The following is a 27,399-nucleotide window of genomic DNA, read 5'->3' as shown; positions in this document are numbered from 1 at the left end:
GTCCACTCTGCGATCTTAACATTAGAAAAACTCCCTCAGGCTAAACAAGGTCGGGGTGGGGGCTGATTTAAATTTACTGCAAGACTTGAGATGCAATTTCTATAGAAGTAATTTTTTGGAGGCCCCCTCCTTCTGTAGATATTTCTAACTCTCAAGCCTTTTAGTAGCACAAGGTTGTTGTGATGGTAAATCAGGGCAGAGAGAACCATGTACACCACCCTGAGCTAGGTAGTAGAGCAGGGTAAAAATGCAGTAAATAGATAGGCATTTATCTCTTCCCCCCTTTTCTTATAGTTGATGTGTATGTGCTCACACACACCACATATTTTAAACTCTGCATATAGTGGTGTCATTAGGTACTGTTAGATATTGGGTTTAATAATCTTATAGGTGGCCACCTTTTAGATGGTAATATGTAAATGTTAAGATGTGTTTTTTGGAGCTCCTTGGGCCTTGGACTTTTGGCTACTGAGGGTTCCACAGTTTGTATATATTTATTTATTATTTATTTATTTATTATATTAGATTTTCTGCCGGGCCTGTAAGACAGAGATGTTCCGCCAGGCATATGGCGGAGGCTAGGCTGGGCCCCTGCTGGCCATACTTGACTTGAAAAGATCTGTCCACCACCCTATATATATATATATATATATATTTATAGATATGGATATATGGGCCATGCCTGAAATGAAGTAAGTCTTCCATCGCCATCTGAGGAGAAGTTTTTATTGTATGTAATGTTTTAAATTTTATTGTAATGTTTCATCTGTTTTTATGTGTTTTTATGTAAATTAAAATGTTGTGCTCTGCCCTGAGCCCGCTCGGCGGGGAGGGCGGACTAAAAATCTAATATAATAAATAAAATAAATAATTTCACATCCTTTGTTTTAATGCACTGATCTCAGAACACACTGTAAAATATTTCTCATGCATTGTTTGAGGAGTTTCTCCTACATTGGTGCCCCCCCCGTCCCTGCATCTTTCCAAATTTGCTGTTTACTAGAGACATAGGGCCAAGCTACAAGTGACGAATGACACTTGAACGGCAAGTGGATTGAGTGGAGGGCAAGTGAACAGGGAGAAATACACTTGCCGTTCAAGTGTCATTCGTCACTTGTAGCTTGGCCCATAGATACAAGCTTGGGGTTGATGTATGCCTCCCCATCGAATTCTCAGAGCAGGAGGCGAGTTTTCAGAGTAATATATCTCCTTCCTCTCTGCAAATTGCTGCCTTTCACTGTCCAGGCTGAGTAGAACTCAGGCTATGGATGACAGGATATGGCAGACAGATCCCTGGACCATTGCAACAAGAAGTCCAGACTCTTGGTTAAATGGTTTTATTCAGAAATCAAATAATTTCCATATATATGTCCATAGGATTACTCAGAAGCAAGGTAAGCGTCTAAGCAGTAAGAGCAAGATTGACAGGAATAGTGATATGTGGAAAAATCCTCTTAACACACACGTTTGCTACTTCCCCCCTCCCAACAGTAAACAGGATTTTTGGCACGAACTTGGCGTGAGAACGTCTCACATCTTTGTACTATCAAGCTGAGTCACTGAGAAAGCAAGACATAGCAGTACATGGGAGTGAGTACTATACAAGGTCATGAACACTGAAAGATTCTACAGTCCGTTAGATAGGCACCTGTACTAAGCCTGTGAGAGAAACAGTTATGGCATTGGCAATGTGATAACAAGTTATAGCAAGTTACAGCATGAAGCATTGGTTCAGGACAACAGGTTAGCATTGCTGACAAACAGCATCGATATTGGCATGGATGTGGCTCAGACATAGGGTTGCCAGGTCCAAATTGGGAAATTCCTGGAGATCTGGGGAGTAAAACCTGGATAAACCTGGAGAAAGGGGTTTGGGGAGCGAAAGGACCTTGGCATGGCATAATTCCATAGAGTCCATCCCCCAAAGTAGCCATTTTCCCCAGGTGAACTGATCTCTGTGGCCTGGAGACTAGTTGTAATTCCAGGAAATCTCCAGCCACTACCTGAGAGCCAGTTTGGTGTAGTGGTTAAGAGCACGGGACTCTAATCTGGAGAGCCGGGTTTGATTCCCCACTCCTCCACAAAGCCAGCTGGGTGACCTTGGGCGAGTCACAGTTCTCTTGAGCTCTCTTAGCCCCACCCACCTCACAGGGTGATTGTTGTGGGGTAATAATAACACTTTGTAAACCGCTCTGAGTGGGCATTAAGTTGTCCTGAAGGGCGGTATATAAATCGAATGTTATTATTATCGAATGTTATTATTACCTGGAGGCTGGCAACTCTAAGACATGACAAGAACCTCTCTCTCTCTCTCTCTCTCTCTCTCTCTCTCTCTCTCTCTCTCTCTCTCTCTTCAAGAACTGCTGGGCCAAAAGCCCTTAGAAAACGGATGGCGCTGATTATTACCACTTAAGAAGGGGAGCTTTTTTAGTCCCTGGGGTGGGAAATCGCTCCCCTCATGTTATGGCTCTCCCTCAGCAACACAATCCCAAGTCTACTCTCTGAGGTAGCTGCCCCATGGCTGCTTCTGGAATTTTCTTTTCACATGAACCTAGTACAGAAGTGCCAACCTGGCCGCTGCTTTCCACAGGCCTAGGCCGACTGGACTCCCTAATCGATGTACCCCAGGTGGGCATGCTAGACTTGCCAGCTCCAGGATGGAAAATTCCTGGAGATTTTGAGGATGGAGCATGGAGAGGGTGGGGTTTGGGGAATGGATGGACAGCCATTTTCTCCGGGGGAACTGGCCTTTGTCACCTGGAGATCAGTTGTAATTCTAGGGGAGATCTCCAGCCACCACCTGGAGGCTGAGACAAGGTGATGAATAGGACCACGTGAAGCAATGCAGTGATAAATAAGGTTTTAATGTTCTCTTCTTCAAAACTCAAATATAAGGCACGACAGTAAAACAAGATCAACCAGAGAGTTGTAAGAAGAGAACATTAAAACCTTATTTATCACTGCATTGCTTCACGTGGTCCTATTCATCGCCTTGTCTCATTCTGCTTGGGACCACCCCCTCTTGGATTTGTTTACCACCTGGAGGCTGGCAACCCCAGCACATGCAGTTTTAAAATAGTCTATATTCCTGTGTCTTTTTAAGAAAAACAATCGCAGGTGTTGCAGTTTTCTTTTAACATTAAGATACAAAGGCAGTTCTCTGGCCAACTTGCAGAAGTGACTTCTTGGGGTGGCGAGACGAGGGAAGTGCTGGCTCACTGGCAGCCATCCCTTCCTATCCTGTGCCAACGACGACGACCTTGCTGGGTCCAAGCCAAGTCCCTACAGCGTTGGCACAGCAGCATTGGCATGGGCCCAGGAAGGGATGGATGTACTTGGAGGTGATAAAGTAGCACCAGCCCTGTGGAGAGAGATGCCTATCTTCTATTCTCTTGGAGAAAAATAGAACAGGAATTCAGAGGTCTTTCTTTCTTTCTTTCTTTCTTTCTTTCTTTCTTTCTTTCCCCTTTTCTCCCCAATGGGGAGATAAAAGTGGCTTAAATAATTATCTTCTCCTCCCCTTTATCCCCACAACAGCCCTGTGACGTAGGTTAGGCTGAGAATAGGTAACTAGCCTGTTCTGTACTGGGCTGAGTTAGGCCAAACAAGGCCTCTAAGGCAATTGCTATATGGAATGTATTTAATGTTATGCACTGTGTTGAGCTTCATAACATGTCAAGGTTCCTAATGCACTTCATCCCCATTGGTTACAATTGCCTGCACTTCACTGTCATTGGTTACATTTGTCTGCACGTTCATTGGGTACTTTCCGTAGGCAGCAGCCAATCGGTCCTCTACAATAAAGACCAATCAGTGGCCTGCGTGTATAATACATTGTATATAGTTCATGCAAATGAAGGCATTCTAAAGTATGTGTTCCTATTGGTTACCAGCTATTCTTGGGGCGGGGTTTCTGTGCTTGTCTGTGTAGTGCCATCTAGTGAGTAGCATCTGTTGTTGTTTGTCTTCTGGCTTGCAATAAAGAGCATTGTTTTGGCTGAAATCGTTGTGGGCTGAAATCATTCTGAGTTCCAGGCTCAGTACACAATATAGCCCAAGGTTGCCCAGCAACTTCCCATGACAGAGCGGGGATTTCAACCTGCATCTCCCGGATCCTAATCCAACACACTTGTTCTAGTTTTTGCAGGATTATGTTTTGTTCCTCCCTAAGGTGCTTCTGGGCCCCTCATTTGTGTTTCTGTTCTATGAAGGCCACCAGCCCTGTATCTTACATTTGGAATGACTGAAACCAATTTAGAAGCATGAGGTATCATGCTAGCTAAAATATGCCCCCCGCCCCAAAGGAGGTGAGTGGGGCTGTTGAGTGCTGGAGCTGTTTCCAAGACCAAAGGGCAGCTTGGGGGAGGCATCGCTGATCTGTCCAAAAGCTTTAGTGGGGGGTGGGGGGGAATAGCAAGGAAGGGAAGAACCTGCAGTAGCGTCTCGGAGGGGAGGCTCTGCTGAACAAAGCCAGCTGAGAGAGAGCAGCATCAAAGCTCAGCCTGACCCCCTGGAGGCATGAAATGGGAGTGGGGGGGGGGCTGCATTTACTATTCAAGGTCAGAGACCTTTTTCCCTCTTCACCTCTGGGAAAGCATGGTGTGCCCGGGTTCAGCTAGGATGCTTGGTGAGGGGGTGGGGAAAGTGCATTAAATATGTACGCAGCAAGGCCGAAATAATAAATGGGGGGATCTGGTTGACAGTCAGCCCATGTATAACCACTGGCAAAATTCTGTCCCACGTAATAGCCCGTGTTTGTTTAATATTAATTAAACCAGGGAGCTGGTGGGGTGAAACAGAAAAGAGCTGCAGTCTGTGAGGTCCCTGGGTCAAATATTGCCTGTGTTGCAAATTCAGTAGGTGGCCGTAAGCAAGCCATTCAGGCCACCACCTTCACCCCACAATATGGGGAAACATTGCCTGCCTTGCATAGTTGTTCATTCCAAAGGGTTACCTGTGTTTGTCTGTAGTAGCAAACTGAAACAAATAGAGCAGCACCTTTAAGACTAACCAAGAATAACCCTGGCCTCTTGATTTCTGTTTCACGTCACAGGGCTGGTGTCAGGGCTTTTTTTCTGGGAAAAGAGGTGGTGGAACTCAGTGGGTTGCCCTCGGAGAAAATGGTCACATGGCTGGTGGCCCCGCCCCCTGATCTCCAGACAGAGGGGAGTTGAGATTGCCGAGCGGCGTGTAGGGCAATCTCAACTCCCCTCTGTCTGGAGATCAGGGGGCGGGGCCACCAGCCATGTGACCATTTTCAAGCGGTGCCGGAACTCCATTCCACCACGTTCCTGCTGAAAAAAAGCCCTGGCTGTTGTAAGGATTGTGATAATATTGGGCAAAGCTGTCAAGTGTCTTGAGTCAAGTGCAGAGGCAGCAGGCCTCTTTCCCAGGCCACGCTTGGGGAGGCGCATTGAGGAGGATGGGCCACTAGGGTTGCCAGATCCATGTTGGGAAATTCCTGGAGATTTGGGGGGTGGAGCCTAGGGAGTGTGGAGTTTGGGAAGGGGAGGGACCTCAGCTGGATATAATGCCACCTTCCAAGGCAGCCATTTTCTCCAGGAGAACTGATTTTAGTCACCTGGAGACCAGTTGTAATTCTGGGAAATCTCCAGCCACCTCCTGGAGACTGGCAACCATATGGGCTCAGGCCTAGCCAGCAACTCTGAAGACTCAGGAGAAAGGGTTGAGTGTATGTATGAAGATAAGGGCAACACAAATTAACGGGCTCTGGAGAGGAGTTATACAGTTACCACTAGGCAGATGCAGCAGAACTGCCCACTCTTGGAGGAGGGTATCTGTTCTGTCACTGTATGAGTCACTGATCCCATCAGGGTTCAGCAACTAATTGGCATGACTGCAATGAGAACATACAGGGAGGGTGAGATAAGGAGCTTCTCCAAGACTGGTCTTCAAGGCCTTTCACTTGAGACTAAAGTGCTTACAGGTGTTATTAATTTGCAGCGACTGGATGGCTCAGCTAGGCCTCAGCCCGCCAGCACTTAGTATGCTGAAACAAACCACACCAACGTTCGTCCATTTTAGCGGGATTCCTACATTTCAGGCTGACTTTCCACAAAGCATGGTTAGACAGAAGGAAGTTTAATGCACAGGGTATCCAGGCATGAGCTCTTCTGAGGGTGGCATTTCTGATCTACTAAAATAAATCTTTTCAGCTGTAAGAGCACAACGTGCCTCCCTCCCATTTTATTTTATGACAAAATGTGCCTTAGCAGGGCTTTTTTTCAGCTGGAACACGGTGGAACGGAGTTCAGGAACCTCTTGAAAATGGTCCCATGGCTGGTGGCCCTGCCCCCTGATCTCCAGACAGAGGGGTAATCTGAACTCCCCTCTATCTAGAGATCAGGGGGTGGCGCCACCTGCCATGTGACCATTTTCAGCAAGGGCGATTTAAACTTTTAAAAACTCCCCCCTTGTTCCAGCTGACCCAAAGTGACATCATTGGCCCTGGGAGCATGCATGCACTTTGCGCGCATGCATGTGATATCAGGGCCACCACCTCCCGCCAAGAGTTGCCTCCTGTGCTGGCAACCACCTCCTTTTCTCAGAAGAAAAGCCCTGTACCTTAGCTTGCTTTATGTAGAGAATTGTCCCTTCAGACATCTTTTTCTCTCCTCCCCAACCAAGAGACCAGCCACCTCTCCTATCTGAACATGCGCCTCCCCCACCCCAACACAGGCTCTGTCTTTCCCTGTGCATCCTGGCTGTCCTTTCCTCTCCTGTGTCAAGTCATTCATCACCATGGCAATGAGACGCCCCCCGCCCCGTGAGGACCACTGGCCTTATCCAAGCGAGGGGCTCTATAAAGTGAGCTGCTCCATTGTTGGTGGCTAATTGTGTTGGGTGGGGCAGGACTGGACGGAGGCCTGCCAAAGATGGGGCCTTGAGCAAAGGGCATCATAAGCGACAGAGGCAGAGTGGCTTAGTTTTTGTCCTCCCCCCCAGGACACACAAGCTTTCTCTGTGGTGGCCCCTACCCTATGGAACAGCCTGTCTGAGGTCAGGAGAGCCCCCCACTCTCCTGGCTTTCTGCAAATGATGCAAAAAGGCTTGTGCATTGTAGGGAAGGGTCTCAGATTCTCTGTTAATGAGTTAGGGACCACAGACTTCACCCATAGACTTCACCACTATGTTGCCTTACATACTATCTGTTGCTTTAAATATGTGCTCCTGTGTCAGCCCTAGAATTGCTTATGTTCTGCTTCAGCATTTCTTCAACTCTGTATTGGATTCTTGCTAATGCCATGTCTTTGTCAACGTGTGTTTTTTTACCCTATGGCATTGTTTATGAAACTGTACTTAATACTGACTTTACTACTCTCACTCTGTGTAATCCGCCTTGAGTCTCAGTGAGAAAGCTAGGAAAGCTAGCAGGTAGTAGACAAAAGGCCCTTTTCAAAGGTTGCCCTTTGCTTGTGGAACTCTTTGCCACTGTGTGCGTGTTGCAACAGTTGCCATTCACCAGTGACTTTCCTATTTGTTAGTTTCAAGTGGGTAGCCCTGTTGGTCTTGCAGTAGAACAGCAGGATGTGAGTCCAGTGGCACTGTAGAGACCAACAAGATTTTCAGAGTGCGAGTTTTTGACAGACAGAGCTCCCTTCATCAGATATGACTAAAACTTCTTCATATCTGAAGAATGGAGCTCTGACTCTTGAAAGCTCATACCCTGAACCTCTAAGGTGCCAGTGGACTCAAAGCTTGCATTCCGATGTGTGTTTCAGTATGCATGAGTGTGTCTCTGGGAAAAACACTGCTCCTCTTGTCTGTGTTTGTCTTTTCAGGGAGTCCTTATTTTAAAATGTTGATGAGATTTGCTAGATTTATCATTGCTCAGCAATCCATTCCTGGGTTCAATTCTCTCCAGATACTGAATCTTCCAGAGGAGAAAGGATGTCTCCACATTTGCAGGACTGGTAAAGAACCGTACTAGATACAGCTTTCTAGTTGCAGCTGGTAATCTGTTTTAGGACAATTCCCACCCACCCCAAACCCAGCTTTTCTTGAATCAAAAGAAAAACCCTTTCTGGCTTTTAAATTGGTGGACGTTGCCAAGTGAAGAAATCCAGCCTAAAGAGGGTGGATTAAAATCTTCAGCTGTGCATGTGTGTGGCCGTGATCCTTTGAGAATTAGGGTGTCACAATCATGTCCCTGTTTTCACTTCCAAAATGTTGCTAGTCATGTGGAGGTACAGCTGGCCTTGTCTTTTCTGGGGCTGCTAAAGACTCGTTTTTATCAAAACACCTTTGAAAAGGAATTAAACGGTTGCATTTTGCTTACTCGGAGGTCTCTGGGTACGCTGCCCTTGTGTTTAATTACAGCTCTTAGTTTGGTTGCTTTGTTCTGCCTTGTGATATCTTTTATGGGTTTAATTGCAGTGTTGTCTGTTTTTAATATGACAATTCCTGTTTTTATTGTAAACCGCCTTGAGCATGCTTGAAAGGGAAGACAGGGTATTAATTTTCTAGATAAACAAGCCCAGATGCCAAGTAAGCCCCCAAATCTTTTAAAGAATGTCAATATTACCTATTATGCAGTCCAGTAACCCACATTTTCCATGCAAGAGGGGATATTGCACTTACTTAATGGAATATTCTGTTTTTGGCAATGTTTAAAAAGGCAGTGGAATTCTCAGGATCAGAGCAGAGATACCTTACAAAGAGCTAATCGCTGCATTTCTCCCCAGCACTCTTCCTCTTAGTTGTTTTGGGCTTTATAAATTGCATGTAAGATGAAGTATCTGATTTGGGAGAAACCTAGTTGGGAGTTGGAGTAGGATTTTAGTTTGGCCATCTTCCTGAGCAGCTAGTTTTCTAGGTACAGGACAGGGGTATAATCCTCTCGATAGGACGGAGGAGTGTTTGATCATGCCATGCTGTTGAGGCACAATTCAGAAACAGGTGGACCAGGTTCTGCTGCTGTGTGTGAGGATTATGCCCAGGTTAAAAGGCAGCTGGGCCCTTCAGCCATCCCACACTGCTAACTTATTTCTTGCAGCATGGATCTTCTTGGTACCCTACAACAGCTTAATATTTAGGCCTTCCAGTGCAAAGCTCACAGTTTCAGAGCTGCATTGGGTGGAAGTTAAAAACAGATACAGCATTGTTATGGAGAAGAACAAGAAAACCCGTGCAGCATTTCTTCCTCTTCTTCCTTGAAGCTGGCATTTTGCAGCTAGCATGGGAAGATGCTTAGAATCATAGAATCATAGAGTTGGAAGGGGCCATACAGACCATCTAGTCCAACCCCCTGCCCAGTGCAGGATCAGCCTAAAGCAAATGCTTGCTCAAAGGCAAGAGTTGTTTGGAAAAACCAGCCTCTTACTGCGGCATCTGTTGCCCTTAGCAACTTGTCTGAGGTTTGCTGGTGTGGTAACAGCCTCTGCCCTGAAAACACACAACTTTTTCTTCACTGCTTAGGTGTGGGGGGGGGAGAGAATTAGCCCCTCCTCACCAATTCCTATGTCATGTTGTGATGTATTTAGCCTCTGAAAAGGGGGGTGGAATCAAATCCAGCATAACCTTCAGTGTTCCTTCAGGAAATGCAGTGGCTAAAGGTGCAAGCTGTGAAGACGAACCGTTTCTTCTCTCCTGTGAGCTTTGTAGAGCCCTGAGACAAGCCTTTCTACTCCCCAGCCCACCATCTGTAATACAAGGCTAATACTTGACTACACGACAGGGCTGTTGTTGACAATACTACTGTAATGTATGTACATGAAGCATTTTGAATGTGCTATATACACATTTTAATATTAAAACCATTTCTTTTACTCTGTGTGAGCAGGAGGCTTAGAAAGCCAGTCAGTGCAATTCTTTATGAACTGTTTAGAAAATCTGCAGGACAGAAAGGAAAATGTGAAAGCCTGCATAAATTATGCCCAGTTAGCTGTTTTCCATATGCTCTGGTTTAGCATACATTCTGCTGTTTTTACTGTTTCATATAATATGTATGTTCCAGTTTGGGAATGGAGGGGAAATGGGATAGAAAGGGACTGAAGACATATTAGCTTATTGCTCCTCAACCTAAGGCAGTAGTGCTATTCAAAAGTTCTTGGGATTTCAGCTTTCCCTACACACTTTTCAGACACAGATTTGCAGTCATACCATCTAGAAAATTTATGCTTAGTAACCTACCCCTCCCCGCAAAATGGATCCTGCAGAACTGCAGCCCTCAGTCCTGGCCATGAACGGCTAAATAACGTGTTTTAGAGTTTATTACTCAGACCAGCTAGAAGGCGTACACAGCCATAAGGGATCTTGGCTGGAGCAAATTGGACGGCACGCCATGCCAGTGGCTGGCTCCATGATTCATGTAACTGTTGGGGGAGGGGACAAAACTCTTCCCAGCTGTTCACTGGGCTGAAAATAGCGCCTGATGGTCACCACCTGGGGGAATTTCTTCATTTTATCCCTAATAGTCACATTATTACAAGCTCTTGTGAAGCAACAGTGGTTCCTTGTGTTTGCAGCTGCTTGCACATGTAAGAAACGTCTCCATTATATTCCAGTGACTTGTAGTGCCTGCGATGCAACAGAAATATGTGGGGGAGGGGGTGTCAAACCCTAAGAGATGTTGGCGGGCATCCCTAGGTCAGAAGCGGCATTCTTACTGTTCCCAGAACTTTGTCCCAGGAGGGGCACAGCAAGGAGTTTGGGGGGCAGGGGGAAGCTCGTCTGTCTGCTCTTATAGCCACTGGCCCGGAACCCGAAAGATGCTTCTTCTTCTCAAGGAAGTAGCATCTTCTGCTGCTGCTGCTCTTTCAGATGCAGCTCCAAACTGCTTTAGCACAGGGATTAAGATTGGGAGTGGCAAGAGGCAGCTGCTGGGATTAGAAGCATCAAATCCACCAACTGGGTGTGCAAACCTTACCAACTGTTATTAGAAACTAGCCCTCCTCCTCTCCATTCCCCCACCCCTTGCTACAATGGACACATTGTGGTTGGTGGTCATCTTTAACTTATAGATCCAGAGGAGTTAGCCGTGTTAAGTCTGTACTTGCAAAATAGTAAAAAGTCCAGTAGCACCTTTAAGACGAACCAACTTTATTGTAGCATAAGCTTTCGAGAACCACTGTTCTCTCCGTCAGATGTACATGAATCAGATGAAGAGAGCTGTGGTTCTCGAAAGCTTATGCTATAATAAAGCTGCATCTGATGAAGGGAGCTGAGATCCTTGAAAGCTTATGCCTCAATAAAGGTGGTTAGTCTTAAGGGACTTTTTACTATTTTGCATGTTTACGTTAAGGTTTCTCGCATTAAATGAAAGTCGAGTCTCAAATAGGGTTGCCAGTCTCCAGGTGGTGGCTGGAGATCTCCCGGAATCACAACTGGTCTCCAAGTGACAAAAATCAGTTCCCCTGGAGAAAATGGCTGACTTGGAAGGTGGCTTACATGGCATTACACCCAGCAGAGGTCCCCCCCTCCCCAACCCCCCCTCTCCAGGTTCCATCCCCCCAAATCTCCAGGAATTTCCCAACATGGACCTGGCAAAGCAGCAGGTGTGATGGATGTGTATTGCAAACCTTTTATTTTGGTGCTCAGGAAGAGTTGGTCATTCTAACGTTGTTTCTCTAACCCGTTTCTTTTAATATTTTCATACAGCTTGTTTGCAGAGACCCTCAAGTGCAGAAAACTCTCCTCTCATACCCCCCCCCCACACACACTAGTCAAGTGGGAATCTTGCCGACCAAGCAATGAAGAGAGTAGAAGTGGGTCCTGGCTGCTGCTGCCAGGGAAACCCAGCCCCTCCCCTCCCTCATCAATAGGTAGGTCTTTGTTTTTTAAGATCATTCATGTGCCTGCATTGGGGATGAGTAACTGCAAGTCAAGATAGTATTGCCTGCCTCTGCCTGGCGTACCAGTCAGCTTGGCCCATTCACTATCCAAATGTCGCTTTTGAAGAAGATGGGCATCGCTCTCAAGTGGCTGAATCCAAAGCCCAGCTACCTCAGCAAACCAGGGGTGGAATGGTTCAGGGACCGTGCAATAACTCTGTAGGGTTGCATACCCAAATTCCCCTATAAAACAGAAGCATTAATTTGTAGACCAAAGGCCTGCTCGTGAATAGGGCTCGAGTGTTAGAGGGAGTCTAAAAGGAAAAGTGGATGCTAAGGATGTGTGTCGCTGCTCACCACAGCCGCCAGGGTTCCAGCTCTGAGACTGAGACAAAGCAGGTTTATGTGCAATGGAAAAGCAAAACGTTTGCCTTTTTGATAAAACAGAAGCTTTTACTTTGGTGTTAAACTGATAATGCTGCCATGCCTTCACTTAAAAGAACTCTGGGAGTTGTCGTCTGGCAACAGCACCGAATACACTTAGGATGCTCTCCAAGGGTGGCAACGGTGGATCTTGGGGAAAAGAGGTGTTAATGGTTTAATCTGCAGTGCAGATACAACGACAGAACTTTTAATATGAAGAAAAGCCACAAAGCATTATTTTTCTTATCTGAATGCAGGGGTTTTTATTCGTTATTTTGTCACTTTTTTCTCCATTTGAAGCTTCTTATACAAATGGCACTTACAAAAAAATTCAATAAAGAAAAAGAAACTTTTAACAAAATAGACCAAGAGTGTGAGATGTTTTGCAGAACCACAACAGCAAAGGAAGAAGGCAAGGAGAACTTCAGGCTTAAATTGCCAGATGGGGAAAGCCAGAGTGTTACGTGACTCAAAATGTCAGCTGGGAAGGAAAGAATTCCAAGGGGAAAGAAATGCGAAGGCTGGCCTGTATTGAGCAACTGACCCTCAGGCCTTCCGGCAGCCATCTTTGTTCCTAAAGCTGCATTTTATTTAAAAGCAAGTTCTCCACGTTTCTCAAAATTCCAGATTAACCCAGGCAATGGTTCCAGTGTCGTCCAGATCAGATCCTCCTTTACTCAGAAAGGCAAATAATTCCAGTTGCTTGTGAGAATTTAGCACCAAGCATCAAATGGAGAGAGAACCCCTTCAAATGACAGGGGGGATATTCTGAAGGTTCATTATACTCTCCTCCTCCTCTACTTCCAGCAATTACAAGGATGAGTCTCTCCCTCTTCAGCAAGGACAAAGATTCAAGGAGGGTTTTGTACTGTTATGTACTTCACAAGGCCTAGTGCGGTGGGCTGACTTAATGATTCCGCCATAGAGATAGAAGAGCACCTTTTCCTCTGAAGTACCACCCCTTGCCCACACACACCAACAGTATATGTTGAGAAAGGGACATGCTGAGCAAGAGATTGCTGAAGAAGAAGTCATCCAAGTTATCTTACGGGAACACAGATAACCCCCAATAAGGCCTTGAAAAGAGGGTGTTGTGTGTGTTTATATGAGCACGTGCACACAACTTTTTTGCAGATGTTCTGAACTCTAAAGCAACACTTTACACATGTCCGCATGGATCATACAGTACTGCAAACCTATTACAAATGGAGGATGGTTCTGGGGAGAGCTTATATAAATAGATCTAAAAAACACTGTTTTGGTCATCTGTTTCCATGCAACCGGAGGGTGACATCATTGGAGTGACCTACCAGGGTGAAAAGCCTTGGAGAACCCTCCAAGAAGTACACCCATGTGCAGACAAAGAGAGTCAGCCAGTGAGAGACGCAAGTCTGAAATGGAAGCCTTAAAAATCACCCACAAACACAACAATTTGGGCGGAGAGGGATTCCAGTAAGAAGTTGCGACACCATGAATGAGACACACACTGCTGTGCAAACACTGCTAAATCAGAAAGCTTTCTATTCTGTCAACTGAGGTTAGCAAACTGCTTTGCAGCCACTGCCAGAAAGTGACCGGAAACCAGGAGAAAGAGGAAGAGAACACGCAGATGGAGCACAACTCCTCCTCCCCTAGGAAGGAGCTGGAAATCGGGCTCTTCCTCTCCTCCCCCAAAAGTACCCCACCTCATGCACCAAAAAATGTGAGATGTGGCTGGTTTTTGGAGGCACACTGAACTCCGAAGCAGAGCCAGCAAGAGAGGTCACTTATGGCCAGGGCAGGACGGAGCGCGCAGTTCCCAGTACTATCCTAGTGCAGGCCCCCCAATAACTGGGGCAATCTTCAGGGGCCAAACTGAACTCTAAAACCCCACTGCAGGAGGCAGCTGCTGGCAACCGGTATCTTAATTCTGGCAGCAGCAGACTAAAGTGGCTGAGACTTTTCCCCCAGAGAGGGAAAGATTCAGATGATGTGCAGTTTGATGTTCAACATACACTTCAGGTAGCCAAGGTTCCTCTAGGATACCAAACAAAAGGAGGAAAGGGAGAGAAAGTCTAACTACTACTTGCACCTTCCAAGAGAAGGAGAGGAACGGTAAGGCAGTATCAACAGCTTCAGTGCAGTTGTCAGAACTTTAAGAGCAGCTCCAAGAGGCTCTTTGGGCACTTAGAAGCACAAAGGGCAAAAAAGCTCAGAGCAGAAGATGAACAAGTTCAGTCTCCTAGGAAATGAGCAGCTGCAGCTCCTCCGGAATCCTGGTCCTCCAAAAGCAGTTTCCAGGACCAAGTTTCTAGCCCTTTCAGTGCACCACCTAATCAACTTACTATTACCACCCACTCCATGGGTCAGAAAAAACCACACCCCCACCACATCTGCTCTGCTTTGGAGGCATTTTACTTGGGGGTCGACAGCCAAGAAGGGTGGATGGGTGGGATACAAGATCCGCCACTAAAGAATGCTACTCCAGAAAGAAATCTGGCCGAAGCAGGATTAACCATTTCACCGGCATTAGGTCGCATCAACGGACACCGGTGACTGACATCTTCCCAAGAAGACTCCTAAGCTTGGGCTCCCTCTCATGGGGAAGCCCAGCATGGTTCCAAAACCCTGGGGAGACTCTAGGAGACAGCAGAGGGGGCTGGTACTGCTATGTACAGCAGAGAGGCAGTTTTCATTCCCTTTAAAAAAATCAGAAATCAAGGACCCGCAGAGATGCCAAGACAAGGTGGGGTTTGGTATCTAATCTTTACAAACCAAACCCCCAAATCTACACAGAGTGCATCGGGGTTTCCCCCCCCCCCCAGGTTACTTTCCAGTTTTACAGAGACTCTCACATTAAAAAAAGAGAGAGAGAGAAGATCCATCTAACGATTCTACAGCAGGAGAGAAGCAGCAGGTTGGTCTGAAAATTAGCTCCCCTTTTTCAAAAAGGAAAAAAGACATCAGAACATTTTAAAAAGAGAGCGAGAGAGAGACAGAGAGAGATACCCAGAACTGGCAACGGAAAGGGGAGGCGTGGAGTACAGAGGGGAGGGAAAGGAGGAGGCTAAAGTGCACTTAATACTCCCAGAGGGTAGAGGAGTCGATGGAGTCGGCTGAAGCTTTGAGGACACCGGCGTGGTCACCCTTCAGGTATTTGTTGTTCACCTTGATGGCCACCTTGTTATAATCACAGAACTCAAAGAAGAAGTCCACGGGCACGTCACTGCTGCTGGTGACAGAGGACTCACTGCCAACCATCCAGTATTTCCCAGTGGAATCTGCAGGGGAAACGGAGATCAGCATCTCTATTGGAATGGACTCACGGCAAGCCTTCCCTGAGGCTCAACCAGGGTTTTTTTCAGCTGGAACGCGGGGGAACGGAGTTCTGGCACCTCTTGAAAATGGTCACATGGCCGGTGGCCCTGCCCCCTGATCTCCAGACAGAGGGGAGTTGAGATTGCCCTCCACGCCACCGAGCAGTGTGGAAGGCACTCTCAACTCCCCTCTGTCTGGAGATCAGGGGGCGGGGCCACCGGCCATGTGACCATTTTCGCCAAGGGCGATTTAAACTTTAAAAAACTCCCCCCTTGTTCCAGCTGACCCAAAGTAATGTCATTGTGTGGTCCTGGGAGTGTGCGCGCACTTTCCACGCTCGCATGTGGTAGCAGGGGCACCACCTCCTGCCAGGAGTTGCCCCCCTGTGCCGGCAACCCACTGAGTCCCACCACCTCTTTCCCCAGAAAACAAGCCCTGGGTTCAACAGCAACCTTACAATATGGAAACAAGCTGTGGCCACCCCTGGCAATATGATTTACTCCTTTTGAAGACTATTTTATAACCAAGTGAGAATACTCCACTTTAAAAAAAAAAAAACTACTGAAATTCTGCAGTATGGAAACTAAAATTCAGCAACCAAAGTAAGGCTCATTTTTCCAATTAATCCAATTTTGCAGATGCTAATATTTTCTGTAATTCTGCTGGTAATGGGAGAGAAAGAGAACTGTGCGGCACCCTCACCACCTGGAAATCTTAATCTGTCATTTGCAAGGCTCATTTCGAGGGGGAATGCACAGGAACGCAGTTCCAGCAGTTCCCCAAAGAGGTCACATGTCAGGTGGCCCCGCCCACCTGACTCTCGGCCATTTTGGGCCCATTTCAGCCTGGATTGGGGCTGAAACGGCCCGGATTGGGCCTCTGAGGGGTGGTGGATCACTCTGCCACTCAGCAGCGGCCCGATCCTGACCATTGTGAGCCCCTTTTCGGCCCCCTTTTCGCCATTTTGCGCCTAATTTCGGCCCTGAATGGCCAGGGTTGGGTCCAAAACAGCCAGGATAGGTGATGTCAGGGGGTGTGGCACATGCAAACCGGTTATGTTAATGACACACTTCCAGTGATGGCAAGGGGCAGGGGATATGCTAATAAGTTATGCTAATGAGTTCCTCCAGTTCTTTTTCTATGAAATGACCCCTGGTAATTTCTTTGGAGGAATCAGGCATTGACCACTTACTTTGCAATCATAAATGCTAGTAACTTGCTTTGATTTTATTTCATGTAGACTTTCTGGGGAAGCTTAGTTCTGCTTAGAGTTCCAAATTCTGCACTTTGTTTCTGCTTCTTCAGAATGGTAGTCACTCTTTACTGCAGTCAGGGGCTGTGGTGGCAAAGGTCAATCTGGGACGGCGGTGGTGGAATGGATTACAACTGAAATTGAGTACTTGCCTTTGATATTATAGGCACCATCATTGAATTCCAAGTGAAAGACATCATAGGAGGAGCGATTCGAATCCAGGGTACCGGTCACCTTTCGGCAGCCAATGAAGCCATGTTCTCCCCGAAGGACAATGATTGGGCGGTTGATCAGTTTCATTAGGAAGAATTCTGTCTCACCTGGTCAGGTAAAACAGAAGATATTGTCCTGAGGCTGCAGTGTGCGCATGCATTCATTCCTCCCACCCCAAAATAGAGCTTAATTTCTAAAGATACTGTGAAACTGAGTGCTCAGTCCCAGCTGAAAGCCATTTTATCACCTAGCGCTAAACAGCAGAGCTAGTTTAACTTCCTTATATTATTTATCATTTGCCTTCCTCACTGTGACTCAAGGTGGATTAGAGAATTAGACAATGCAAGAAAGACCAGTATAAACAATGCAATGAAACGGAATCGCATGACTAGAGAACAATAACATTAACACAGTATACAATACATCCACTGAAGTTTCATGCACAGTAACTGGGGTTGCAGTTATTTAAAAGGAAGCAAAGGAATCAATAGGTACACATCCTGTGCTGCAGGCCTGAGCTCCCAAGCTGTGATCAAAGCAAGTTCTTTGGCTGTGTCTGGTGAACTATTTTTTAATCTTGCTCTTCTTTGATGGAACTCCAGTCTCGCTTGGTAAACCAGCCTCACCCTGGTAGGGGGTGATCACATGTGATGAGAAGTCCCAGGAATCAGAAGAATGGCAGATAACAAGACGACTGGCTTACTGAAAGTGCGGACGGCACGAGGACCTAGTCGGTCTTCTCCTGTGTCATTTAAATATAGCAGCCTAGCCTGCCTTATAGCAAGGCAGACCATTCAGCGAAGTATCGTCTACTCCAGGGACAGACAGACAGACAGACAGCGGCCTGTACTCCAGAGTCCAATTGCCCAACACCTGCCGGATTCTTGCAATGCAGATCACATAGCACAGGCCAGTTACACCACCGTTATGAACAGAGGCCAAGGGTGTACTCTTGCATTGTAAGTTTAATACACAAAGGAGAACCTGAGGGATACTATCCCCCCAAAAGCAGAGTAAGAGAGGTTGAAATCAGCCTTCTCTGTTTCACCTGACAGCGAGTTAGGCTCTCAGGGCAGATGTACTGCCCAGCCCTGCTTCCCAAGCTCCTTTTTAATTGGCCGTGTTGGGATTGGTCCTGCCTCCTCACGTATACAAAGCACGTTGATCTCAGCTACACCCCCCCCACCCGCCAACATCAAGTTCTTACTGGCTGTTTCCACGCTGGCAGCAAGCTGCCCGTTCTTCTTTGCTGTAACATACTTCCCGTTGGAGGCTTTCAGGGTGATACGCCGGTCGCGCCATTCAATATCGAAGTAACAGTTGGCATTCCTGCTGTGGCAGTCGGGGAGCAAAAACAACAGAAGTTATGCTATTCAGATTGGGGAGGGGGGGGGGAGGATCCTTGAAAAGGCAACACCCACAAACTTCCTGCCCCATGCCAATGAACCAAGCCAAGAGTGGCCGTTTGCATGTTGTGCAGGGGTAGGAAAGGGGGGCGTTTCCCCCTTTGGTGCAGTCCTGCATGGGCTTCAGACAGCTGGAGTCCACAAGCAGGGGACATTCTTTCAAAAGTGCCAGATTAGATTCCAACATTTCAAAAGATTAAAACATTGGTGCTAAGCAATTCTCGATACTTATCAGACACTAGGTTCCTAGATGCCCTAAGAAATAAACAGATGGTTCAGATCTCTGAGGAGGACCTGTGGCAGAAAACTAAACCACCACCACCACCCCTTCCAGACAAGTACTTCTGACAAGTACAGACAAGTGGATGAGGAAACGCCACACACTGTAAGCATCAAATTCAGCAGTCACACAGTGACCACCATCCACTTGGAGTTAGCCGTGTCAGTCTGTAAATAGTAAAGAGTCCAGTAGCAGCTTTCAAGAACCACAGCTCTCTTCATCAGATGTATGATACATCTGATCATGCATACATCTGACAAAGAGAGCTGTGGTTCTCGAAAGCTTATGCTACAATAAAGTTGCATCTGACAAAGAGAGCTGTGGTTCTCGAAAGCTTATGCTACAATAAAGTTGGTTAGTCTTAAAGCTACTACTGGACTCTTTACTATCATCCACTTAACCATTCGGTGCAGAACCTGTTGTGGGTTGAAAGAGATCCAAGCCCATCCTTGGAGCAAAACTGGAATGAATCTGTTTTTTCTGCAAGCAGATAAGAGCTTTAAAAAAAAAAACTCAGGCATTTTATATTCTCCCCTCTCCCCCTGCAGTGTTTCCCCCTTTTGTCTTTGTGGCCATATGTCTTCAGCTAACAGTGCTTGATTTGCTGCTTTTAATTAGCAGGTTTCTTGTCTTTATATCATTTTGATACTTAATGCTTACAGTTTTCTGTTTTAACTTAAGTGATCTCAAACGTGTGTGGTTAGGGCAATAAGTAGCCAAACAACTGGTTTTCCTCTACAGAAACTCACTTAGTCGAGGCAGTAGACTGCACTCCACCATTCGAGGTGAGGGTCCAATATTTTCCAGTATAGGTCCTGAAGGCGCATTTCTTGGTCTCTTTGTTGATTTCCAGTTGGAAGGTTTCTTGATCACTCTCCTCATCCTGATTGGCTGAAAGGTCCATCCCTGTAGGGAAGAGAGAGGGGGAACCAAGTCATTCAGGAAGCCTTTCTGGTGCCAAACGTTCCTTGCACAGCTCTTCCAGCCCCATGGGTACAGGTGAAGAAAATGCAGCATTCCTAGGCAAAAATCATAACTTTTCATAGAATAAAACATAAAAAGTCCCCCAAAGCTGGCTTGACCATATGCCTGTCTAATTATTTGCACAGTGAAGAGTCAGGGCTTAGTTCTTAGAGCTGTAGAGAAGTTCAGAAGTACACGGGCAAGACCTGCTGCCGTCTTATGGTTTGAGATGAAGGAGAAAGGGCACCACACCAGTTCCAACGTGCCTAGATGCCACTCACACAGAAGAAACGGGCTGTTATGATCCAGCCATGAGTTTTATTTGGGTCTTCGCAAAACATTCTGCTAGTCACAGGGCGGACCAACAGGACACATTCCTAATCTTAGTTTGAAGTGGGCACCCGTGAGAGTCTGGTGGTGAGTGCCCTCAAGTCAGAGTTGACTTATGGCGACCCCTGGTGGAGTTTCCATGGCAAGAGACTATCAGGGGTGGTTTGCCATTGCCTGCCTCTGCGACCCTAGTCTTTACTGGAAGTCTCCCATCCAATTACTAACCAAGGCCGACCCTGCTTAGCTTCTGAGATGTGACGAGATCAGGCTCATCTGGGCTATTCAGGTCAGGGCAGTAGTCGTAGAACAAAATTGAAGTCCAGTAGGTCCTTAAAAGTCCAACAGATTTTTCCATCAGATTTGTCTCATAAAATAGACTGTGACTCTTAAAAGCTTACCCCCTAGAAAACGGTGTTGGTCTTTAGATGTTCTAGTACTCACATTTTGTTTTAATTTGTTTACAGGCATATATGCAGCCCTAAAGATCCTCAGAAAAAACAAAGCCCCTTAAAGTTAATACACAAATTACTGAGCCAGAGCTGCTGAGAATTTTGTGGAGGGCAGAGGCCTCCCTCTCGAATCCTCAAAGCCGTGTCTGTTGTCATGCTAGACAAAACAGTTGCTCAAGCCAAGAGAAATGCTGAGTCAACAGATGCTGCCTCCAAAGCTATGCTCTTAAAAAACAGTTCTCTGTCTCCCAAGCTTGGCAAGTTCCTAAGTAAGGTTTCAAGATTCCAGTTGCAGAGGAAGCCCATCCATGAGGCAAAGGTGAAAACTGTCATTTTAGGAGCCGCTAATGCCAGCAAGAAGGGCACCTGTACAAGCCCCCCCAAACAAGCTCTCTCTGCGAGGCCTACGTAAGAGAACTTTGCTCTGGGGTTGCGGCCATGCCACTAATAGGAGGCGGCAGCAAGGACACGGTTCCTTAAATGCTTGGATGTATCTTATCATGGAAGTTACTGAGCCTAAACTGATTAAAGGCCAGGACAGATTCAAGTGAGGCTCATGGCTTTTAGTCATCACAGGCAGGAGAGGAGCAAGGACAAGCAGCAGGGTCTGATCCTAGGCACAGAAACACCCATGCAAAAGTTCTTGCATTCTGTAAGGCACAGTGAAGCTCAGCCTCCTGAGGAAAAGCCAGCATTAACACAACATCCTAGATTTTTAACTGCTGCAATCCACCCCAGTCAGTTGTTTCCAAGGCTCTATGCAGCAATGTTTGGTTTTGGATTATCCCTATTTATTCTGTGCATTTGTATCCCCTGCCCCCCCCCCCCCACGAAACTAGCTTTAGAGTTTCATCTCTGCAGCTGGGGTTCATTCACATCTGGGATGTGGAATTTCTGCATTCCTTGATGTATTGGTTCATTCAACCAAGAAAGCTGGGGGGGAGGGGAGAGGAAGAGGGGGTCAAAGAACAGGAGACAAAGGACGCTGGCTCTTCTCCTTTTTGGGGGGTGGGCGGGGCGGAAGACAGAGAGAGAGAGAGACAGAGAGAGATGAAGTTTGAATTGGCCACTTAAGGTATAATTTGAAAACTACACTTGGCGAGGTCAAAGAAGTTACCCACGAGACTTTGCATGTACACCATGTTTGTTTTAAACATACAGTCATGAGTCGGGAGGAAGGAGGAGAGGCAGATGCAAGCCACCCTTTCTCAAGGAGCAACTATTGCAGGCTCCATGCAGTACGTTGGTGTAGGCCAAATCTTCCAGTCAAGTGGAAAGAGGAATTTTACCACTCTCTAGTTTGTCTAAATTCCTGACCTAGTCAGAATATGGATTGGAAAAATCTTTACTTGGCCAAAAATCTGGGTGGAAGGTTAGGAGACATAAAATCACCCCATATTAGTCAAATTGTTAGTCTAAGACAAGCTCAGGTATGATAGATCCAGAGGAGTTAGCCATGTTAGTCTGTAGTTGCAAAATAGTAGAGTCCAGTAGCACCTTTAAGACTAACCAACTTTATTGAAGCATGAGCTTTCAAGAACCACAGCTCTCTTCGTCAGATGCAACTTTATTGTAGCATAAGCTTTTGAGAACCACAGCTCTCTTCGTCAGATCCTGCCAAAGAGAGCTGTGGTTTTCGAAAGATTATGCAACGATAAAGTTGCATCTGACGAAGAGAGCTGTGGCTCACGAAAGCTTATGCTACAGTAAAGTTGGTTAATCTTAAAGCTCCTATTGGACTATTTACTATTTTTCAGGTATGATATGCACACTTGGCATTAGTGTTGCACTCACATGCTGGTTTGGCATGAAGAGAGAGAAAGAACACCAAGGCTGATTAAGAAGAGTTCTGCAACACCAGGGGAGGACCAGCAGCTAGCTTGGACAGGGCACTAGCTCGTAGACCTCGTAGGGAAGAGGACCCCTTTGGTGTGCGGGGTTCCCCAAGGGGCGATACTCTCCCCGATGTTATTTAACATCTATATGCGCCCCCTCGCCCAGTTGGTGCGGAGGTTTGGGCTGGGCTGTCATCAATACGCAGATGACACCCAACTTTTTCTGTTGATGGACGGCCGGCCAGACACGGCCCCAGACAATCTGGCCAGAGCTTTGGAGGCTGTGATGGCATGGTTGAAACAGAGCAGGCTGAAATTGAACCCAGTGAAGACGGAGGTCCTGCAGCTGGGACGGGGGCTGCCAGATGTTGGGATCCAGCTCCCTGCCCTGGATGGGACACCACTGGCCACTTTGCCAGTGGTAAAGAGTCTGGGTGTGCCCCTGGATGCCTCCCTATCGATGGAGGCCCAGGTCACGGCGGTTGCCAAGTCTGCATTTTTCCATCTTCGTCAGATCAGGCAACTTGCCCCCTACCTGATGCCCCAGGACCTGGCTACAGTGACCCATGCAACGGTCACCTCCAGGCTAGATTACTGTAACTCACTCTACGCTGGGCTACCCCTGGGCCTGATCCGGAAACTACAACTGGTCCAGAATGCGGCGGCACGGGTCCTGACTGGTATACCTTACCAGTCACACATCACACCTGTCCTACGCCAGCTGCACTGACTTCCAGTTGAATTCCGAATCAGGTTCAAAGTGTTGGTTCTTACCTTTAAAGCCCTGAGTGGGTTGGGACCGGCATATCTTCGGGATCGCCTCTCCCTGTACGTTCCCTGGAGATCGCTCCGATCAGCGAATAAATATTTACTTGTGGTCCCCGGCCCTAAGGAAGCCCGCCTCGCTTCAACCAGGGCCAGGGCCTTTTCAGTCCTGGCCCCAGCCTGGTGGAACGCTCTGTCAATGGAGACCCGGGCCCAGCGGGACATATTATCGTTCCACTGGGCCTGTAAGACAGAGCTGTTCCGCCAGGCGTTTGGTGATTGAAGGGGGCGGTGCCATGTCGGCCTCCCACCTTTGGGGTAGGGAAGGTTCTCCCCACCACTGCACCTTGTTAATTTGTTTTATTATTTGTATATTGATTTTAGTTTTTGTTTTTATCGATTTTAACTGTTCACTGCCCAGAGCCCCTGGGGATGGGTGGTACATAAATTGAATAAATAAATAAATAATAAATAAGTGGAGTCCACACCACCACCAAAGGGCCTTAAACTCCTTGTGGGAGGCCTTTGCTCTCCTGGCATGCACATGTGCACATGTGTGTGTGCGCGCGCACACGCACGCGCGTGTACACACGCATGCACGCACACACACAGAGTTTGCTCTTGTTAGTTCAGAAGTGTCCTGTTTCTATCACAAACTAGAGCAGCCCAACTGGGACCCCCCAAAATAACCCTTAATCTACCAAGCCAAAAACTTTCCCAAAACAGCAACTTTATAGGGAAATGGTTACCCTTTTTTGAATTTATCGCTATCAATAACATACCAAACAAAACATACCAAGCAATTTTGAGTTTGTAAAACTGGAGTAATACCATCTTAAGCTAATTTAAGATTTTTAATTATATCTATGATGTGTAATACCAAATTAAGAAAACACTAGTTAATTACAATTGTGTATAATGCCAAATTCTATATAGTATTGTACTTAATAAGTGAAATTGTATCTGTAAGAAATAGTTCATAAGTATCTTACTTGTATTAACAATCTGTTGTATTTATATTTGAAAAATAAAATTAAAACTCAAAAAAATCCTTCAAATGGTCACAGTAACAACACATATATACACAAACCCCTGATACAGCGAAAGTAAAAGCTTTCTTTTTATTATGACTATCATATGGCTCCAATTGTCCTGAACAACAGTTTCTTTTAAAGATAGATCATTTAAAAAATCTGGTATGTATTGTCAGTATTTTGAATCATACTTTGAAAACCAAAATGGAAGTCCATAAAAGAGCTATGAAGATATTAGTGACCTATTTTCAAACTCCTCCTTTAATCGTCCAAACATTGTTAGATCCCCCTTGACTACCATGTGGTTACAACAAGCCCCATGACATTCTGCCCCATCGATGCAGCGAATAACTGGACCCAGCTAGCATCTGCCAGGTGGGAATCCTGTTCTGAAGCCAGAGGGTGGAAAAACAGGAGCCTTCCCTCTCCCACTCAAGACCCAGAAAGGAGAAAGAATCTGGAATGCAAGAGGAAACGGCCAGCAAGAGACGTGGGAAAGGAAAGGCAACCTAAGCCCCAGCAGCTGCTAGGAGATGGCTTGAAGAGATCTCAGTTTCCCAGGAATTCTTGCTTCAGCAGCTGCCCGGCTGTTTCAGGAGCCAGAGCTCAGCCAACTGGAGAGACCCCCCCCCCCAACTCCTGATGGAGCAGAGAGAAGCATGCCAATTGAGATCCCACCATTCTTCCATTATGGAACCCCAAAGCCACATAACGTAACAGTCCCTGCTCTTCCACATGCGCTTCAGCATTTCTCAGCTTCAGACTACAACCTGGCTAGACCACATTCATCAGAGGGGAATCTGAGCTAACTGTGAAGGCACACGTTACCGCCACTTGCACCATCTATTAAGCCTTCTGGCTTATGCTCTGAGGCATTTAGTCCCCCTCCCTTCCCAATGCCGCAGGTGCCTGGCCATGGGGGTGGGGGTGCAAGTCCCATGCAGCTGGGGGCTGAGAGAGTTGAGCAGTGTATCAGCCACCCTTGCCTTGCTGGACAGGCCCTTGTCCTGAACTTAAATAACAGAACCAAGACAGAACAGAAATAGATGCTGGAGCTGTCTCTCTTCCCCCTCTCTTTTCCAAAGCCTTGCCAAAGGACCTCAGTGGCATTAAAACAAATAAAAGGCTTCGGAGAGCTTAGACGCCTCATCCACAGAAGCAACTTGAGTCCCTGCTTAGGTTCTGCTTCTTTCCAGTCAGGATAGTAAAGAGTCCAGTAACACCAGTAACACCTTGACATTGACAGAGAGGTTGTGGGGAGGCACCTGGCAGCACTGGATGAATACAAATCCCCTGGGCCGGATGGGGTGCACCCAAGAGTGCTGAAAGAACTTTCTAGAGAACTTGCAGAACCCCTGTCCATCATCTTCAAGGCCTCCTGGAGGACTGGGGATGTGCCACAAGATTGGAGAAGAGCAAATATTATCCCAATCTTTAAGAAAGGGAAGAAGGGTGACCCAGGAAACTACAGGCCAGTCAGTCTGACTTCTGTGGCTTGAAAGATATTAGAACAGATTTTAAAGGGATCAGTCTGTAAGCATCTGAAGGACCGCTCAGTGATCTGGGGAAGTCAGCATGGTTTTGTTTCTAACAGATCTTGCCAGACCAACCTGGTTTCCTTCTTTGATCAATAAATCACTCTGTTGACGTGATTTATCTGGATTTCAGTAAAGCTTCTGATAAGGTCAGATATTCTGATTCTAAGGTCAGGTCATGACATTCTGATGGGCAAACTGGAAGACTGTGGACTGGACTATAGGACAGTTTGGTGGATAGGGAACTGGTTAGAGGACCGCACCCAAAGAGTGGTGGTCAACGGCATTTCATCAGATTGGAGGGAGGTGTCCAGCGGGGTGCCACAGGGCTCGGTTTTGGGCCCAGTAGTTTTCAATATTTTTATCAATGATCTGGATGAAGGAGTGGAAGGGCTGCTCATTAAATTTGCTGATGATACCAAATTGGGAGGAGTAGCAAACATCCAAGAAGATAGAATTAAAATTCAACAAGACCTGAATACTCTGGAGAAGTGGGCAGCTGTGAATAGGATGCAATTCAACAAAGACAAGTGCACAGTATTACATCTGGGCCACAAAAATGGGAAGCACAAATACTGGATGGGGGGGATACACTTCTGGGAAGTATATGTGAAAGATCTTGGGGTAAGAGTGGACTGTAAACTAAATATGAGCAGTCAGTGTGATGTGGTGGCAAAAAACCGCCAATTCAATCCTGAGTTGTAGCAAAGGGGCCATAGCGTTGAAATCACAGGTCATAGCCCCTCTCTATACTGCCTTGGTCAGGCCGCATCTGGAGTACTGTGTGCAGTTCTGGAAGCCTCGCTTCAAAAAGGATGTGGACAAGATGGAGAGGGTGCAGAGGAGAGCGACGAGGATGATCAGGGATCTGGAGACTGAGCCCTACGAGGAAAGGCTGAGGGCCTTGGGAATGTTTAGTTTGGAGAAGAGGAGATTGAGGGCGGACATGATTGCTCTCTTTAAGTATTTGAAAGGCTGTCATTTGGAGGAGGGCAGGGAGCTGTTCCAGTTGGCAGCAGAGGGTAGCACCCGAAACAATGGGCTTAAATTACATGCGCAAAGGTACCAGTTGGATATTAGCAAGAACTTTTTCACGGTCAGAGTAGTTCAAAAGTGGAATCAACTGCCTAGGGAGGTGGTGAGCTCCCCTTCACTGACAGTTTTCAAGAAGAGGCTGGACGAATATTTGTCAGAGATGCTTTAGGCTGATCCTGCACTGGGCAGGGGGTTGGACTTGATGGTCTGTATGGCCCCTTCCAACTCTACGATTCTATGATACCTCTAAAACTAACCAACTTTATTGTAGCATAAGCTTTTGAGAACCACAGCTCTCCTTGTCAGATGCAACTTTATTGTAGCATAAGCTTTCGGGAACCACAGCACTTTTTGTCAGATGCATCAATGCATTTGATGGAGAGAGCTGTGGTTCTCGAAAGCTTATGCTACAATAAAGCTCGTTAGTCTTAAAGTTCTACTGGACTCTTTACTATTTTGCAACTACAGACTAACACAGTTAACTTCTCTGGATCTATTTCCAGTCAGAATTACCTCCCCCCCGCCCGGCAGTGGAGACTGGTTCATCTCTGCCCTGCGTGTAACCAGATCGGCCATTTCCCCACGTAGAGATGCAGAAGAATGATGCATGTCTCCCAGAGGTGGCTGTCTATTCATCGTGTCTCACCGCTCTGGGCTTGCTCCTGCCTGTCAAGAAGCAAACCCAGAAAGTAACTCACGCAGAGGTATAGGTGAGCTGTTCTCAGGGCAGGATACTGCCATATACACCAAAGACTTTGGGGCGCAAGAATGAAGCATGCCTTCAACTCAG

General features: G+C 46.7%; 1 protein-coding gene across 2 annotated transcripts in view; it reads right to left on the bottom strand.

Moving 5' to 3' along the window:
* Positions 1-12,458: 12,458 nt before the first annotated feature.
* The window catches only part of FSCN1 (fascin actin-bundling protein 1), a 29,867-nt gene continuing 14,926 nt past the window's right edge, over positions 12,459-27,399 (bottom strand). Inside the window, exons 3-6 of one of the 2 annotated variants that reach the window (XM_054994809.1) lie at positions 19,413-19,569; positions 18,185-18,309; positions 16,917-17,084; positions 12,459-15,475 (exon numbers count right to left, since the gene is read on the bottom strand). In XM_054994809.1, coding sequence (XP_054850784.1) covers positions 15,273-15,475; positions 16,917-17,084; positions 18,185-18,309; positions 19,413-19,569 — 653 coding nt within the window. In that variant the 3' untranslated portion in view covers positions 12,459-15,272. The remainder of the gene's footprint in view (positions 15,476-16,916; positions 17,085-18,184; positions 18,310-19,412; positions 19,570-27,399) is intronic. The other variant, XM_054994810.1, reaches the window with a different exon arrangement.

The sequence above is a fragment of the Eublepharis macularius genome, chromosome 12 (genome assembly GCF_028583425.1).
Source record: "Eublepharis macularius isolate TG4126 chromosome 12, MPM_Emac_v1.0, whole genome shotgun sequence".
NCBI classification, from domain to species: Eukaryota; Metazoa; Chordata; class Lepidosauria; order Squamata; family Eublepharidae; genus Eublepharis; species Eublepharis macularius.
The sequence above is the reverse complement of the archived record's forward strand: the minus strand, read 5'-3'. Positions and strand labels throughout refer to the sequence as shown.